Genomic DNA, 18,530 nt, shown 5'->3' with positions numbered 1-18,530 from the left:
CCCTTTGGCAGACAGAATAGAGCACAAAGGGGGCCATACATACAGAATCCTGGTGACACTTTTGGCTAATGTTTTTTCTTGGGCAGTTCAGTTTTCATGTAAAAGGAATCAAAGTTAAATGCAGTATGGTGGGGGTGAGAAGGTAAAGAAAAGACAAACATTAAAAATTACAATCTGGTGATAGAATACTTTTTATTCACATACAGTAAGCGGCACACGTTTTACAGTGTACAATTTGATCAGCTTGGACATCTCTATTGACCTGTGGAACCATTATTACAATCAAGATCATGAATGTATCAGTCACCCCCAAAAGTTTCCCCATTCCCCTTTGTAAATAATCAGCTTCACCCCTCCCGCACTCCCACCCCCAGGCAATAACTGATTTGCTTTGTCACCATAGATACATTAGCATTTTCTAAAATTTATATAAGTAAAATCCTATAGTTACACAGTTTTGAATAATTCTTTCAGCATAATTATTTTGAGAATTGTCCATATTATTGTGTGTATCCATAGTTTACTCTTGTTGCTGAGTATTACATTGTATGGATGCCATGATATTTTTATCCATTCATCTGATGATGAACATTTGGCTGTTTACAGTTGGGTTTCTTATAGATAAAACTGCCCTGAATGTTCATGCACAAGTCTCCGTATGGATATGTACTTTTTTCTCTTGGGTGAATACTTAGGAGTGAAATGGTTAAGTAATATGATAGGTGCATGTTTATCTTTATAAGAAACTGTCAAAATTTTGGAAAATGGTTACATTATATTACATATTCCCACCAGAAGGGTATGGGAATTCAGTTCCTCCACATTCTTGCCAGTAGTTGGTGTGGTCAGTGTTTTTAATAGGTATATAATGGTATCTCATTGTGGTTTTTTTTAATTTTTTTATTTTTAAAAAATTAATGTTTATTTTTGAGAGAGAGAGACACACACACACAGAGTGTGAGCAGGAGAAGGGCAGAGAGAGAGGAAGACACAGAATCCAAAGCAGACTCCAGGCTCTGAGCTGTCAGCATAGAGCCTGACGTGGGGCCCAAACTCACCAAGAGTTTGATCTCAGCGAGAGTGAGATGATGTCCTGAGCCAAAGTCCGACGCCCAACCAACTGAGCCACCCAGGTGCCTCTCATTGTGGTTTTAATTTGTGTTTGTCTTGAGCATCTTTCTGTGTACTTAATTTCTCATCTGTCTCTCTTCTTGGGTAAAGTGACAATCCAAATCTTTTGCTTACTTTTCATTAGTTGTTTGCTTTCTTATGATTAACTTAATTTTACAAGTTCTTTATATATTCTAACCACACTGTATATGATGCCTGTAGACTTGTATATGACTCCTTTAATATTGTAAAGTTGCCTCTGGTGGGAATGCAAACTGGTGCAGCCATTCTGGAAAACGGTATGGAGATCCCTCAAAAAATTAAAAATAGAACTACCCTACGACCCAGCAATTGCACTACTAGGTATTTATCCAACGGATACAGGTATGCTGTTTCAAAGGGCACATGCACCCCAATGTTTATAACAGCACTATTGACAATAGCCAAAGTATGGAAGGAGCCCAAATGTCCATTGATGGATGAATGAATAAAGAAAATACACCCATACATACATATATACATACATACATACATACATACATACAATGGAGTATTAGTTGTCGATCAAAAAGAATGAAATCTTGCCATTTGCAACTATGTGGATGGAACTAGAGGGTATTATGCTAAGTGAAATTAGTCAGAGAAACACAAATTCATATGACCTCACTCATATGAGGACTTTAAGATACCAAACAGATGAACATAAGGGGAGGGAAGCAAAAATAATATACAAACAGGGAGGGGAACGAAACATAAGAGACTCTTAAATATGGAGAACAAACTGAGGGTTACGGGAGGGATTGTGGGAGGGGGATGGGCTAAATGAGTAAGGGGTACTAAGGAATCTACTCCTGAAATCATTTTTGCACTATATGCTAACTAACTTGGATGTAAATTTAAAAAATTAAAAAAAAAAAAAAAAGACTCTGAGACAAGATGAAACAGGGAAAGACTAAAAGGGAGTGTGTCCAGAATAAAGAGAAGAGCAGTACAAGATGAACTGGGAGAGGCAGGGGTTTATAAGGAAGGGGAGACCAGCAGGGCCTTTTGCACTAGAGGTTTAGGAAAGTGATATGATCAGGGGTGCCTGGGTGGCTCAGTCGGTTAAGCGACGGACTTCAGTTCAGGTCATATCACAGTTTATGGATTCGAGCCCCACCTCAGGCTCTGTGCTGACAGTTTGGAGCCTGGAGCCTGCTTCGGATTCTGTGTCTCCCTCTCTCTCTTCCCTTCCCCCACCCACCCTCTGTCTCTATCTCTCTCAAAAATAAATTTAAAAAAACTTTAAAAATTTTAAAAATAAAGTAAAAAAATATCGTAAAGATGCCAATGTACAATTGTTGTGTGTTTGTGTAAACATGTTATGTTCCTAGTTCCTGCCATAAATACTATAAAGTGGGAAAAAAGTTCTTCATATATTCTAGATACAAGTTCTCTATCAGATATATGATTTGGAAATATTTTGGCATGAAGTTTGCCTTTTCATTTTCTTAACAAGCATCTTTTGAAGAGCAGAAGCTTTGCAATTTCATGCAGTCTAGTTTATCAATTTGTTCTTTTGTGGATTGCGTTTTGGTGTTTTACCTAAGAAATCTTTGCCTGACCGAAGTCAAAAATATTTTTCTCCTATGTTTTCTTCTAGATTTTTTGTAGTTTTTAGGTTTAACATTTAGGCCTATGATCCACTTGAATCAGCTTTCCTGTATGGTACTAGGAATGGATCCCAGTTTGTTTGTCTGTTTGTCTAGCATGTGGGTAGCCAGCTGTTCTAGCACCATTTTTATTGAACTGAAATCCCTTTCTCTACTGAATTATCTTTGCACCTTTGTCAAAAATTCAGTGTGTGTGTGTGTGTGTGTGTGTGTATTATTTACAGACTCTTGTCTGTTCCACTGATCTGTTTTTCCATCTTCAGGTCAATACATGCTGTCTTGATTATTGTAGCTTTAAAACAAGTCTTGAGGGGCTCCTGGGTGGCTTAGTCAGTTAAGCGTCCGACTTCAGCTCAGGTCATGATCTCACAGTCTGGGAGTTTGAGCCCATGTCGGGCCCTGTGCTGACAGCTCAGAGCCTGGAGCCTGCTTCAGATTCTGTGTCTCCCTCTCTCTCTGACCCTCCCCTGCTCATGCTCTGTCTTTGTCTCAAAAATAAATAAAAACATTAAAACAAGTCTTGAAATCAGGTAGTGTTGGTTTTTCAACTTTGTTCTTTCTCAATGTTCTTCTGAGTATTCTCGGTTCTTTGCGTTTCCACAGGAATTTTAGAATCACTGTATCGGTTTCCCCAAAAACATGTGCTCAGATTTAGCTTGAGATTACGTTGAATGTGTAGATCAGGTTGGGGAGGATTAACATTTTAACAATCTTGAGCTTCTCACCCATGAACACGTGATATTCTCCCATTTGTGTAGGTCATCTTTAATGTCTCCCAATAATATTTCTTGTAGTTTTTTTTTTAACGTTTATTTATTTTTGAGACAGAGACAGAGCATGAACGGGGGAGGGTCAGAGAGAGAGGGAGACACAGAATCTGAAACAGGCTCCAGGTTCTGAGCTGTCAGCACAGAGCCCGACGCGGGGCTTGAACTCACGAACCGCGAGATCATGACCTGAGCCGAAGTCGGACGCTTAACCAACTGAGCCACCCAGGCGCCCCTATTTCTTGTAGTTTTTGATGTACAGGTCATGTGCACCTTTCCTTAGATTTATTCAGACTGATTTCCAATTTTTGCTATTTTAAATGTATCATATTTGAATTTCAATTTCTGATTGTTGATGCTAGTATATAGAAATATAACAATTTTTAAATATATAATTTTGGGTCCCGTAACTTTGCTAAACTCACTTATTCTAGTAGCTGTTTATAGATTCATCAGATTTCCTACATGGATGATCATGTCATCTGCAAATCAAGTTTACTTCTTTTTTTTTTAATGTCTTATTTATTTTTGAGAGAGAGAAGTAGAGCATGAGTGGGGGAGGGGCAGAGAGAGAGAGGGAGACACAGAATCTGAAGCAGCTCCAGGCCCTGAACTGTCAGCACAGAGCCTGAAACTGGGCTTGAACCCATGAACCACAAGATCATGACCTGAGCCAAAGTCAGACGCTTAACCAACTGAGCCACCCTGGTGCCCCTCAAGTTTACTTCTTTCATTCCAATTTGGATGCCTTTTATTTCTTGATACATTGACCAGAACATCTAGTACAATGTTGAGTGGAAGTGGTGAGAACAGGCAACCTTGTCTAATTTCTGTTTTCAGGGGGAAAATTTTTAGTCTTTCATCAATTAGGTTTGTTGTTAGCTGTTGACTTTTTTATAAATACCTTTTATCAGGTTGAGGAGATTCCCTTCTACTCCTGGTTTGCTAAGGAGTTGTTTTTAAATCAGGAATGGATGTCGGATTTTATACAATTGGGTGTTGGCTATTGTAAAAACTATTTTTCTGTACCCACTGCTATAATCTATTATTTTTCTTTATGGATAGTTCTTATTCTTGTGCCTTTAGGTTCACTAACTTTTTTCTTCTCTAATATCAAACCTGCTCTTAATCCCTCCCATCCATCTTTTTACATTTTCATCTCCAGAAGTTTGATTTGGATCTTTAAAAAAAATAAATTTTTCATGTCCTCATTTAATTTCTTTAACATATGCAATAAAGTTATAACAGTTATAATATACTTCTCTGCTAATTCTAACGTCTATGTCAGTTTGGGGTTGGTTTTGATTGATACATTTTTCTCATATGGATAACACTTTTCTGCTTCTTTACGTGCTTTTGCAATCTTTGTTTGGATGCCAGATGTTGTGTATTTTACCTTATTGGGTGTTGGATATTTTTGTATTCCTATAAGTATTCTTGAACTTTGTTCTGGAACTCAGTTTAATTATAGTGTAGTCCTTTTAGGTCTTGCTTTTTAAGATTCAGTAGATGAGACTAGAGCAAGAGTCAGTGAAGGGCTAATTATCCCCCATTACTGAGGCAGAAGCCTTCTGAGTCCGCCACCCAAAGCTCCATGAGCCATGAGGAGCTAGATTGGCTGACTGAAACAGGCCCTGTGCCCAGCCCTGTGTAAGCACCAGGCCCTGTTCCCGCCAGCCCCTTCAGCTGATTCCTTTCCCAGCTTTAGGCAGTTTTCTCACATAGACGTGCTAGTCAGTACTCTGCTGAATACACAAGGGGGATCCACCACAGATATTCCTGGATCTTTTTCTCAGCTGTCTCCTCTCTTTTTACTCAGCTCTGAGGGTCTCCGGGGACTCTCAGCTCCTTATCCTCAACTTAGGGAGTCTGCTGAGCTTCCCTCTGTTCCCTTCCCTGCATCATGACCTGGAACTGCTCTCAAAGCAATAATCTCGGGGCAGTTTTAGGATTTATCTCACTTGTTTCCCTCTCTCAGGGATCACTGTTCTTTGTTGGCTGATGTTCAGTGTCTTAAAGATTGCTTCATATATTTTGTTTACTTTTTCATTTTTTGGTTATTTCGTGTGCAAGTGTAAATCTGATCCCGATTATTCCATCTTGATTGGAAAGAGAGGTCCATAATAAAATTTTAAGTGGAAAACTGCCTAAGAGTAAAGTGATATAGGGGCACCTGGGTGACTCAGTCAGTTGAGTGTCGAACTCTCGGTTTCGGCTCAGGTCATGATCTCGCGGTTTCATGGGTTCAAGTCCCACATCAGGCTCTGCACTGACAGTGTGGAGCCTGCTTGGGATTCTCTCTCTTCCTGTCTCTCTCTCTCTCTCTCTCTCTCTGTCCCTCCCCCACTCGCACTGTCTCTGTCTCTCTCAAATAAAAAACTTAAAAAAAAAAGAGTAAAGTGATACAGCTTGAGAATGCAATGCAAGTTTAGGACCCATACACCCAATTTCATTTATATCCATCCATTTGGTCATACCTATTTGGAAAATCTTGATGGAAACCACTACTACAGCCATGTTTGGGCCCTGTTACTCTCGTTATCCATAGCCACATGGTGGTGGCAGGTGCAGTGGGGTAGAATGACGCACATAAAGCATGGAGGTGCGCGGAGCCTTCCGTTCAGTCTCCTTTTCCTCCTTGGCTGGGAACCAGGAGGGGGGATGCAGGGCGGGAATTTGACATGGAAACTCGTGATACCTCAGTTCCAGTGATGCTCTTCTGAGTTTGGTTTATAAAGAAGGTGCTGGCTATCTGATTCTCTTTAACCTATGTTTCTCAACTTACCTACAGTGTCTGATGATTCAAATCCTTTTATATGGAAGAGAGCACAGTAAAAGCAGAGACACAAAAGACCTCCTTACCCTAATGCAGAGGTGAGTTGTGGCCCTGGTCACCAACCAGGTCATCAGTATGGATTTGTGGATAGCATGGCCTTGCCCAGATTCAGTCAGTTAGGGGGTGAGCGCCTCTGCGATTCTTGCTAGGGGGGCATAATGCCAACCTGGACTATGGATGTGGCCAAATCCTGTGGAGTAACTAGTCGATTTCTAGTAGTCTGTCAGAAGCCAATGCCGTAGGGGTCTGCTGCAATAATATTTAGTACTTATAGTATCTCTTTCAATGCTGAGCATTAGACCTAAGTCCTCTAAGAATATCTCAGCTGTTAGCCTGTGACAAGGTATTCAAAGTAAATGAATATATTCAATTGAGTATATTCAAAGTAAATGAATATATTCAATGAATATATAAAATCTAGGTCCTTAAATATAAGACAAGTTTTGGGGGGATTTAATTAGCTCTAAAATTAGTAATAAAAGAGGCTCTTGAGAATCTTTTTTTAAATATTTAGAATTTAAGCTAAAAGAGTGTTTTGTGAAGATTTGCATCCTTCTTTATCTTTGTGTTCATCTCAGAATGACGTTGACCTTGAATTATTCTCTTCTAAGAAAGATGAAAATTAAAATTTGTTGAGTATATACTAAGCCCCTATAACTGAGCTAAGTCATTTTCATAAAGAATTTAATCCTCACAAATACTCAGTATGATAGCTCTCATTTGACAGAGGGTTTGGATCTAAGTAAGTGTGACTCTAACGGCCACATGCTTTCCCCCTAGAGCCTAATAAAGGGGCGGGGGGGCATTGTTGTGGAGCGAGAGTCAGGACCCTGACTGTAGTTCACTGGAGGCAGCTCACAATTGGTACCTTTCTCAGCAAGCTGGGCAGGTGAGGGACAAGATGAGCAGAGAGAACACATTCAGCCCATCATATCCCCACCTACCTGAGTCAGAGCCACACCTAAAGTAGGCCCAACAGAAGACTGTCTCCTGTTTTATCACCTTTCAGAAGGGGGTTCTCTAGCCTCCCTAGTGATGCCTGTGTTAGGACGGTAAACAGGGAACTTGGCCCCCTACCTGCTGGTGCGTATGAAAGTATATTTTCCTGGTCGAGAGCCATAACGATATTTAAATAATGAGTATAACGTAGAACTTTTTCCAATTCCCTGGCATTGTAAAATACATCTACTATTTCTAACCCACAAATATTCCTATTAGGTAGGTATTTTTGCCTCCCATGTTCAGGTGATGAAACTGAGAATCAGAAAGTTTGAGTATCTTTTTTAAATACCTAGCTGGTAAGTATTAAGTAGTAAGATTTGAACCTACCTCTATCGTATTTCAAAAATGCACTTCCATTTCCTATAGAATAAGGGTTTTGACTCTCATGTACTTGAGAATATATATGGAGACACCTGGTTAGCAGGTAAGTCTCCAGAGGTGCATTTTACATACAGAGAAACTGAGGACCGATATGTTCAAGTTAATTTACCCAGGAAGAGGCAGAGCTGGGATTCGAAACCAGGTCTCTCTAACTCCAGAATGTGCTCCCTGTAGGCAATGTAGCTTACACTCTGAAGGTAGGCTGTCCAGAGTTTTAACTAATATGTTTAAACTAATATGTTTAAAACTCAGGCTTCAACATTCAGCTCTCTGACCTAGGTGAAGTTACTTAGCCTTTCTCGGCCTCTGTATATTCATCAAGAAAGTAATAATACCTTCCTCAAAAAGTGGGTTTTCTGAGAATAAGATCACATATAATACAGCACCCCTAGATCAGGTCCTGGCAGGTCTTCAATGCTCAGTGAATGTTGGAATCATCACCTTCGTCGCCATCATCATCACCATCATCTCTCTGATGTGCTAGAGGTAATAGGTCTGAATGTTTAAATAAAAAGCTTTTGTATATCATGCAGCTATTATTATTTTACATTAGGAGTAATGCATAAAGAGTAGACATTTGACCCCGTGACAGGATGAAAGGATTCATCCCTGTCACCTTAACCTGCCCCTGCCACTTACTAAGTATGTGGCCTCGGGAAAATCATTTAACCTCCTTGAACCTCGGTTCCTCCATCATTAGACTACAGATAATAGTATACCATAGTAAATCATCACGAGTTTTAAATAAAATAATGTATATAACATGCATAGGACAGTGCCTGGCAGAGTATGTGCTCAATAAATGTTAGCAAAACACCCTTCACCCCCCCTTCTCCCTCAGAACTGGAACTAAAGTCCTACTCAGCTTGTATTTAATAAGAGGCACTTTGCAGGAGCTGGAGTGAATCCACTTCCACCGTAGCCTGAGGTTGCTTCTCCTCCCAGTCTTTTTTTTTTTTTTTTTAATTTTTTTTTTTCAACGTTTTTTATTTATTTTTGGGACAGAGAGAGACAGAGCATGAACGGGGGAGGGGCAGAGAGAGAGGGAGACACAGAATCGGAAACAGGCTCCAGGCTCCGAGCCATCAGCCCAGAGCCCGACGCGGGGCTCGAACTCACGGACTGCGAGATCGTGACCTGGCTGAAGTCGGACGCTTAACCGACTACGCCACCCAGGCGCCCTGATTCTCCTCCCAGTCTTTTACTGTTCCTTGTCCATGGTTCGAAAAGAATCATAGGAGGAAGAGGAATTGGGAGGGGGGTGGTATAACCTAATTCAGACCCCAGGTAGGATGAATTTCTCTGGGTATGGGGAGATTAATTCTCTGTGTAAATGACAAGAAGACCTGGACCTGCTAAGAAAATCCATGTAAGAGGAAAAGGGTCTTCTGGAGGCCTCTGCTGTAGGAGAAGTGGAGTCACTGGAGGTTTTTCTTCCACTGAAACAAGCCATATCTCACTCCTCAAGCACTGCTGAGAAAGCCATAGGGGTAGCCGCCAAAGCCCAGATGTCAAAAAAACTAGTATGAGAATTGTTCTCCTTGCTCGAGCAACTCACTGGAATAATCAATCCCAGATGTTCTGGAGCCCCGCTAGTTTTCTGATGTGCTCTTGTATTTTTTACCCCACCTCCTCCGGAAATCCAATGACAACACTCGACTGGGCGTTCATTGCCAAGAGCCCAAATGCTTGGCTTTTAAAGCCTCTGCAAAGAAATGAAAGCAGAAATGGGCCCTTGAAATCGGAGTTAATTCTAAGGTTAAATGATCATTGCAATCCTCAAGTAAGATTGTATTGTATCAGAAAGGCACAGAAAATCTCAGATTTGGAAGTAAACTTTGAGGCAGTGTAGTCTTTTACCTAAATCACAAATGAACTCCAGTTTTAATTTTTTACATACGAAGCTCCTTCTAAGCACTAGAAATACTAATATATATTTTTTTAATTTAATGTTTATTCAGTTTTGAGACAGAGACAGAGTGCAAGCAGGGAAGGAGCAGAGAGAGAGGGAGACACAGAATCCGAAGCAGGCTCCAGGCTCTGAGCTGTCAGCACAGAGCCCGAGGCGGGGCTTGAACTCATGAACTGTGAGATCATGACCTGAGCTGAAGTCAGATGCTTAACCAACTGAGCCACCCAGGCGCCCCAAGAAATACTAATATGTTTAAGATTGAGTCCTTTCAGAAAGACAGACACATGTGACCAGATTACTAGTCTATAGTAAAGCATTAACAGAAATGTAAACAAAGAGGACAAGTAATAAATTGAGAGGCTAGAGATAAGGGTGGAAACTGTATGTACGTTGGGGGCAGCATGCTGGGTCTTCAAAGAAAAGTAAAATATCAGCAGGTAGAAGAGAAGCCAGAGGCGGGCATTTCAAGTAGCATGAACAAAAGCATAGAGGCATGGAGATATCGATAGTTCTGAGAAAACACAAGTGATCATGGGTGGTCATAGTTTAAGGTACATGGGTAAGAATATACTGCAGATGAGTTTGGAAGGATAAATTGGGGTGAGATTATGGGATGTTTTATGTGCCCTGCTGAGGAGTTTAAAACTTACTACTGAGAATATAAGCAGGATATGACATGATCAATTATTAGCTTTACAACATTACCTCTGACAGCAATGGAAGAATAGATGGGACCTAGGGAGAGATTAGAAGTAGGGAGATCAGTTACGAGCAGATACAACAGTCTAAGGGAGAGGTGTCAGGAGCCTTAATTATCTAAAGCCCTAGTAGGAGGAAGGTGGAGAGGATGGATTGAGAAACAATTTGTGGTCTCTTGTAACAAAGCCTTAGAACCAGTTAGATGTGGGGTGTAATACAGGCAGGAGTCACAGACAGCTTTGAAGTTTCTAGCTTGGACAGTTGAGTGAATGACCATGCTATTAAATGAAATAGTGTTGACAAGTGGAGATCATCCTGGAGGATGTCTAGGGGTTGTGAGGAATATGATTTCTGTTTTGGATGAGTTAAGTTTGAGGTGCCCACAGTGCATCCACTTGGCAGTGTCTGATGGGCTGAATGGACCAGGAGCTCAAGGAGACAGATTCTGAAGTGAAGGGAATGGATAAGAACCCCATGGAATATGTAAATGTGAAATGAAAAGACTTAAGAAAGAACACTTACACTTACTTTAGAAGTGTGTATGCAGTGTGATTTGAAATCAAAACAGGGCTCAAATTTGAGCTTTCCCATTTGCAGTGAGACTTCCTATGTCTTCCTTTCTTCGTTGGAAAAAAAAAGTGTGAAGGGGCATCTGGCTGGCTCAGCCTGTAGAGCATGACTCTTGATCTTGGGATTGTGAGTTTGAGCACAGAGAGTTTACTTTAAAAAATTTAAAATAATCTTAAAAATGTGAATAAGGGCACTCTATTATTTTAAAGGTTATTTATTTATTTTTGAGAGAGAGAGAAAGAGCACAAGCAGGGAAGAGGCAGAGAGACGGGAGAGAGAGAATCCCGAGCAGGCTCCATGTTGTCAGTGCAGAGCCCAGTGCATGGCTCGATCCCACAAACTGTGAGATCATGACCCGAGCCAAAATCAAGTTTTGGATGCCTGACTGACTCAGCCACCCAGGTGTGCCTGAGAGCATTCTATTTTAAGTGCTTTACTTAATGTATGACACATAGTAAGCTTCCGTGAAATGTTCATTCTAATTATTGTTTTTGTATTATTTGGGGGTAATGCAGAAAGAGGGTCTTCTGCCTTCCTTGTAGATTTTTTTTTAAATAATATCAAAACAGTAGAAAAAACTCAAATGTCCACCAGTAGAAACACCAGTGCATGTTTATGATCAATATAATGAGGTCCATGTTTATGATCATATAATATGGTCATTAAAAAGCATGTAGTAGAGCTTTGAAGAGTTATGGAAGAATATTGCAGATAAATTGTTAGGGGTAAAAACATGAAAAATACATATTAATGAGCATTGTCTATAGTATAACCCATAAATAAATATATAAATGTGTGGTTAGTGAAGGTAATGGTAATTATCTATGAGACATTGGATTATGCGGGACTTTCAACTTCTGTGTTATATATTTGTGTTGACATTTTTTTACAACAAATATATATCTATGATAATAAAAAAGATAAATTTTAAAAAGTATGGCACATGTATCAAACAGTAAGAAACAGTGTAATGTACTACAGCCAGATGCCTGGGTTATAATCCTAGCTCTGTTACTTATTAGTTGTCTGACCTTGGACAAGGCACTTTGCTTCTCAGGTTCCTTATCTACTAAATGGGGATAATAATCATAACTACTTTGTAGGGTAGTTTTGACTAAATAAATTATGTAAGTAAAACTGCTCAGAAGGATGCCTGACACATCGTATGTGCTAACGAGAGGTGATGATGACACTGATGATGATAAGAGAATGAGGACTCATAAGAAGCCATAACGCTGGCAAATAGGGAATCATCACAGACATTAGAACGAGCTATATTGGTAGAGCAGATTTTTGAGATTACTCCGGTAATCCAGTACCTGATTAAACACCTCTCCACATCAGGAATCGCTCATTACCTATCAAAGTGGCCCTTTCCAATACTGGACAGTTGAACTTGTTAGAAGAATATTAAATAGTCAAGGTCATGGACTTTAGAGTCAGATGGACCTGTGTGTGAATCTAGCCTCTGCCATTTTTTACGTGTCATTAGGCAAGTTATCCTAAGCCTCAGTTCCCCCTGAGGACTAGAATAGTATCTATAATATGGAAACATAATGAAGAGCAATTGAGATTATTAACCTAAAGCACTTAGCACAGTATCTGGCTTATGGTAGCTGCTCAATAAACATTAGCTGCTTTTACAACTCTAGCTTTTCATCCAGATGTATTGGAAGTCTGAGAGTATGGTGCATCAACTTCATTTTTGTTATTTTTAAATGTTTCTAGGACAGCCACATGCCAATAAGCTATTTTTATATTACTTTTGATGGGTCTTAACATGTAGAAGCCAACAGAAGCAGCAAGGAAACCCATCCTTTTCACAATAGGGGAAAGAAAGAATGCCTATTAAAAAAAATGTTTTATTTTTATTTCTGAGAGAGAGTTCCAGCAGAGGAGGGGCCCGGGGGTGGGGGGTGGGGGGACAGAGGATCTGAAGTGGACTCTACACTGACAACAGAGAGCCTGATGCAGGGCTTGAACTCACAAACCGTGAGATCATGACCTCAGCCACCCAGGCGCTCCAAGAAGGAATGCCTATTAATCAATTAGTGGCCTCCTGCCCTCTCAGTCATGTAAACCAAACAGAACAGCCTCTTCTGGGCTGAGGAACTAAGGAGGGAAAGCCAAAGAAAGTAGGATTTGGGGAGGTTATCTCCAGAGAGAAGTGCAGTGAGGAGGAGAGTAGGTGATGTGCTGTGTCAGCCAAATAAGCCTCAGTGATGAAATTTATGCTCCATAAGCTGGTTTCCTGGCTGCTGCATTTATCTTCTTTTCCTATCATTTATCAGTAAATATTCCAACACTGCCTCTACAAAATTAGAGGGGGAAGTGTTTGGGCAAACTTGGTGTGTGAGTTGGTGAGGGGCAAATCCGCTCTCGCATGCTGATGCCAGGGGGCAGGAGCTCTCCCAAATCAGGACGCCGGGGAGGGCTGGAGGCATTGGGGCAGATGGAGCAGTGAAAATTTAGGCACCTTTAGCTCCCCGCCCCAGGGCCCCCCCGAAGAGGAACAGAGGCTGCTAAGTGACAGAGAGTTCAGAGTACCCTGTCTTTAGCAGAACAGAGGAGGGATTCTGCAATCTACAGCACTCTGCCATGTCCACAAAAATAGATCGATCGGAGGATACCATGTGGACGAGGTCAAGGAGATCAAGTATTTTTCATCGCATGGGCCAGCTCTGTTAGTGTTTTCCTAGAGCGAAGCTTGAGGTTTCTTGAGCAAAAGGCTGAGCTTGGTGGAGTTATTAGTATTGTCTGCTGTGGGGCACGGGTGGCGGTAGAGCTGAACTGCCACAAATTTGCTATTCGGGCATAGACGAGAGCAGTATTCTTTGAGGCCCAACTCTGCTATGAAATACCCATGTGACCTTTGGTTGCCTAAACATTCTGAGTCTCAGTTTCCTCATCTTTATTCCTTCCTTAACACATGTTGTGAACAACTACTAAGTGCTAAGTATAGTTAGAGATGCAGGTGCTAATAAAGATAAATACACCACGGTCATTCCTTTGAGACAATAATCAAGTAGGAGAGGCAAACGTGAAGAAATAATGCAAACATGAGTGAGTCCTGTAGTAGAAATCGCAATGCAGTGTGAGTGGGAAGGAGACAGAATCTAAGAAAGCTGGAAAAAGACTTCGTAGGAAGCGTTACATCTGAGTTGTTTCTTGAAGGGCAAGTAGCCATTCATCCAGGTGGAGAAGAGAAACCATTCCAGGACGAAGGCACTGTATATGCAAAGGCACTGAGGCATGACAGAGGAGAGTGTATCAAAGCAATGGTAAGTTCTTTATGGCTGCCGTACAAGGCAGCATTTCCTAAAGGGCATTGCAAGGGTTGCTGATTCCAAGGGATGTTGCCCTGGCCACAGGGAGGAGGCAGAAAGGCTCCATGGCAGTTCAGTTTAGGAAAAAACAAACTAGGGTAAACGAAGTGACACATTCATTTCCCGGACTTCTCAGAACTTTTCAAATACTAAACTTCCCTATTGGCATGTTGAGAAAAAATTAATTAAAAAAAAAAAAAAACCAACAACTCACTGTATTCATATATACCTGATTTCTTTTTGAAAATGATCAGTGACTTAAATTTTGGCAAATAAAATACAGCCTTTAGAACCAAAGTAGAGAAACTATCTAAGATTTAGTTTTATTAAGAGCAAGGGGTGTAGCACATGCTTGAACTGAGGGTACAAGAATGCTTTTGTAGTTTGGCAAAGAATGTGGGCCCCACTTCAGGACATAATAAAGTCTGTGAACATGACTATCTCACCAATGAACTATTTTATCTGATCATAGAAACCATGACTTCAATGCATCCCTGTGAACTAATTTTTCTGTATGATTCATGGTGGTTAAGAGCTAGCTCTGGAGACAGACAAGCCTGGGTTCAGACCCCAGAACCACCACTTTCTATCCGCATGTAATCCTGGTTTGCTCACCATAGAATGGAGGTGAGAAGAACACAGGTCTCTTAGTGTTGCCGTGAAAACAAAATGTATGTAAAGGGGTTAGCAGGGTGCCTGGCCCCATAGTAATCATGTAACAAATAATATCTATTTTTGTTTTTACTGAAGCCTGGGCTTTCTTTTAAGTTTATTATCTTCTAGCTACAACATTTGATGCATGCAGCACAAGGAGAGAGGGGCTAGTAACTATTCTTGGTAAAAAGCTACCACACCAAGCTGGTGTGGAAAACACTTCACTGGTTAACATCCCAAAAGTGAGCTGGATGGAACTTATCAGCCCTTGGAAACGACAGTCTGATACAATTACTCCAATCCAAAGAAGATAATGTATACTCAACGGATGGAAGTCAGTGTCCTTTCAGTGACCCGGAGATTTCAGGCCAGGGGAACCCTGCCACCTTGTGGCGGGAGGGTGAAGAGGCCCAGGCGGATTTCTAACTCTTATGATTGGAGTGGGATGGGAGTTCCTATTCCTAGCAGAGGCCCCACAGATTTTTGCCCCCCTCAGGTTTTATGAGACCCTGAGCAATTGACTTAATTTGTGCCTATTTCTTCTTCAGATCTGAAATCATATTATCTCTTGGTTTACTGAGAAGGAAGTTAAAGCTCCAGATAGCTTTCTGTATTTTATGCAGTCAGTAGTAGAGAATGAATATAAAATAGTGGAACTTGAATATAAAAAAAAGCCTCATAAAATTTTGTATCTCGTATTTCTGTGGAATATTTTTTTTCAGTCAGATAGGGGCCATGAAAACCACACTTAACAGTCTTGAGGTCTAAATAGGAGATGACTGAAGAACGCTTAATAGAAACCAGGTTTCTGGACCAGATTTCATTTGGACCAGATTACTTTTAACTCCAGCCCAGCTTCTCCAATATTAGGAAATCAGTGTATGGGACTCTTAATGGCTGGAAATGGGGAAGATAGATCCTCTGTGTAGCAATTAAGAGGGCCCTAGGCCCTAAAATCTGTGTATTCATGAGAAGAGATCCCCTGAAAATTATGAACAATATAAAAGACCCTAAACTAGGTACATTTTTTTTCAGCTGTGATTAAAAGCAATCCCGGTATCTTAGATATCCTTAGCTGCCATATGTATCAAAGGAAGAGTTCCTGCTCTTCAGGGAGAAAACCCAAGACTCGAGTACCATTTTAGAGGCCTGTTAGAAGAGTCAACATTTTAGGGGTATGGGCACATGGTGAAATAGTTGCCTCAGACTGAAGTTCAGCCACCTAGCTCAATAAAGCAGTGATTTGGAACTGGAAGACAGGCAAGAATAAAATAAAATGCACAAATGTTTGTCTCCTTTCCTTTAGGTCTTCTGTTATCAGTAAAGAGAAAACCTCTATACTGGATAGCCAACAATAAAGCCAACCTTGTTGATAACAAAAATTCTGGATCACAAGATATATTTATCAACACTGATAACAATGGCAGATCAAAAGCAGAACTAAGAACTCTAAGGGGGGGAAAAAGTCTACTTAGCAGCAGCATTACAGGTAAAAATACTCAAGAGCCATTAGAAAGCAGGATTCTGATCTATAACTTGGGGTGGGGGGGGGCAAGGGACAGGGCAAGTGTAGAAATCTTTTTTTAGATACATGCTTTTAGTTTCTTAATGACTGGGGACTCTAATACCTTTTGTACTTCCCTTTTTATAACTTATATTTCATTTTTTTCAGTTCTGGTTTTTAAAGAAGATTCTGCAACACCTAAGTAGTTTATTAGTGACCATTTTAATATACTGTTTGGAAATACTTTTAGTTGTAACTTGTTTCAGGTCACTAAAACTGCCTTGTGAAGAAACGTTTGATCTCCTGAAAACATTTGCCCTGGTCTCACGCCATATTAGAGTCAGAGAGGGCTTTGATTCTTATAAATGAAGAAACTAGGGACAAGAGAGATGGATTTGTTCAAGGTCAGCTGGGTGATTATAAAGCTGACTTCCTGAGTCACAGATGATTACTTTCCACCCCACTATGCTGCCCCCAACCCCAAACTGGATTAAAAAGGCTTGTTTTGTGGAAGGAATCTTAACCAGGTTTGTTTAAAAAAAAAAAGCCCTTACCTCCTGAACAAATGTGTGTCTAGGAAAAGAAAACAGCAATCTCAAATCTCAAATATTCCTTACTGTCTTCTTCACATATTCAGGGAGAAAAGAAAAATCGGATTCGTGTGAGTTTTACAAAATAAAAAACTTACTTCTCTCTTCATCATTTCTGTTACCTGAGCTGATTTAATGCAGTTCAAAGACTGTGTCTTTAGGGATCCAAGCGTCTTCTAACATCTCCATATCACTTAGTGCTTAGGGAACTACATTTTGGTTCTTCATGCAAAAAATTATTTTTTTATTTCAGTCATTTGCTCAGTCTGTAAAACCTAATGATCAACCAGTAGCCAAGGTATGGTGGTGAGTGGCGAGTCATTGCCTGGTCTGTAGACTGGAAGGCTTCCTCCTGGCGGCTGTGTTCTGAATGCTTTCAGCTCAGCTCTCAGGACCAAGGTCTCAGGTTGCAGGCCTGCCTGAAGGCAGCTATATCCCACTGACCTTTTCTGCAGTGCTTATCAACTGGTCACCGGTCTGTCGTTGCTAATTTTAGCCCTGTCTGGAGATGGGCCTGCTGTCCTTACCCAGAATATTCTGCACTGACTAAAGCAGCCTCAGAAGAGTTGCTTCCATTTTCACATATCCGGACGAAAATGGATTTTCGACAATGACTGTGATAAAAACCAAAGTACCAGCCAGACAGAAGTGGCCGTTTGGACTCTATTTTGTGTGGCACTAAAAGTTTTAAAAATGTTACTACTTTGGGAGACCCCAAAGTCTTAAGATCTCCAGACTGACAAACCTGTATCAATAAAACAATAGCATAAAGTGTTAACATTGTAAAATAAAATGTTACGGTGTGATCTTGATATTGCATCTGAAATTAGTTTTAAATATTTAAATATATCCAGTGTTTATTGTCAGTGTAAGGTTACTAATAGTCCATTTTCTGAGATTTTGATGTTAAAATGTTTAATGAAATGGTGGTGATAATGAATGGTAGCTATGGTTTTAACATCCTTGTATCTGAGAAAATAGTAAGTTGTTACTTATGTTGGTTCCAAAAGTTTTAAAATTTTGGTATTCTGTGAAATCCTTGAGTTTAAGAAACCACCTTGGAAATGTTTGACACAGTAAAACCTAATGTAAAGTTACATTCTCTCTTGGAAAACTGTAGATGAGAACTAAGCTACTTTCTGAATTCATTCAGTGGGAACCAGCAATTTGGATAATCTACCCCAAACACTTGATGTTCCTAACAGACCTGAGTCAACAAGGTCATTCACAACTTTCGGATTCTTTTTAAATTAGCTAACAGGAACTAAAATCTTTGAGGTGGATGAGGGTTAGCTATTTCCCTACAATCTCTACCAAATTAGAAAAAGAAGAAAAAAATCAAGCCTAGATCATACTGCCCCACAAACAGACTTTAATAAACATTTATCAGCAAGCATGCAAATGCCCATGCAAACTGCTCCCTAAGATCAGTGAAGCCCTACTTCTGTTTTGGTAGTTCACCCACCACTTCCCACGAAAGGTCTGCTTGAGGCCGACTTGACAATACTCCAGAAGTGAGGCTGTCCT

At 40.4% G+C, this 18,530-nt stretch overlaps 1 protein-coding gene across 6 annotated transcripts in view; it reads left to right on the top strand.

Annotated features, from left to right (window-relative positions):
* TTC23L (tetratricopeptide repeat domain 23 like) overlaps window positions 1-18,100 on the top strand; it is a 59,194-nt gene extending 41,094 nt beyond the window's left edge. For 3 of the 6 annotated variants that reach the window (XM_049648200.1, XM_049648198.1, XM_049648199.1), the window contains exons 11-14: window positions 6,321-6,403; window positions 14,104-14,210; window positions 16,216-16,398; window positions 16,582-18,100. In XM_049648200.1, the coding sequence (XP_049504157.1) occupies window positions 6,321-6,403; window positions 14,104-14,185 (165 nt within the window). In that variant the 3' untranslated portion in view covers window positions 14,186-14,210; window positions 16,216-16,398; window positions 16,582-18,100. Of the gene's footprint in view, window positions 1-6,320; window positions 6,404-14,103; window positions 14,211-16,215; window positions 16,399-16,581 lie in introns of those variants that run through there. The other 3 variants (XM_049648203.1, XM_049648201.1, XM_049648202.1) reach the window with 2 other exon arrangements.
* The last annotated feature ends 430 nt before the right edge of the window (window positions 18,101-18,530 follow it).

The sequence above is a fragment of the Panthera uncia genome (assembly GCF_023721935.1).
Source record: "Panthera uncia isolate 11264 chromosome A1 unlocalized genomic scaffold, Puncia_PCG_1.0 HiC_scaffold_17, whole genome shotgun sequence".
NCBI classification, from domain to species: Eukaryota; Metazoa; Chordata; class Mammalia; order Carnivora; family Felidae; genus Panthera; species Panthera uncia.
Note: the sequence above shows the minus strand (reverse complement) of the source record. Positions and strands in the feature narration are given on the sequence as shown.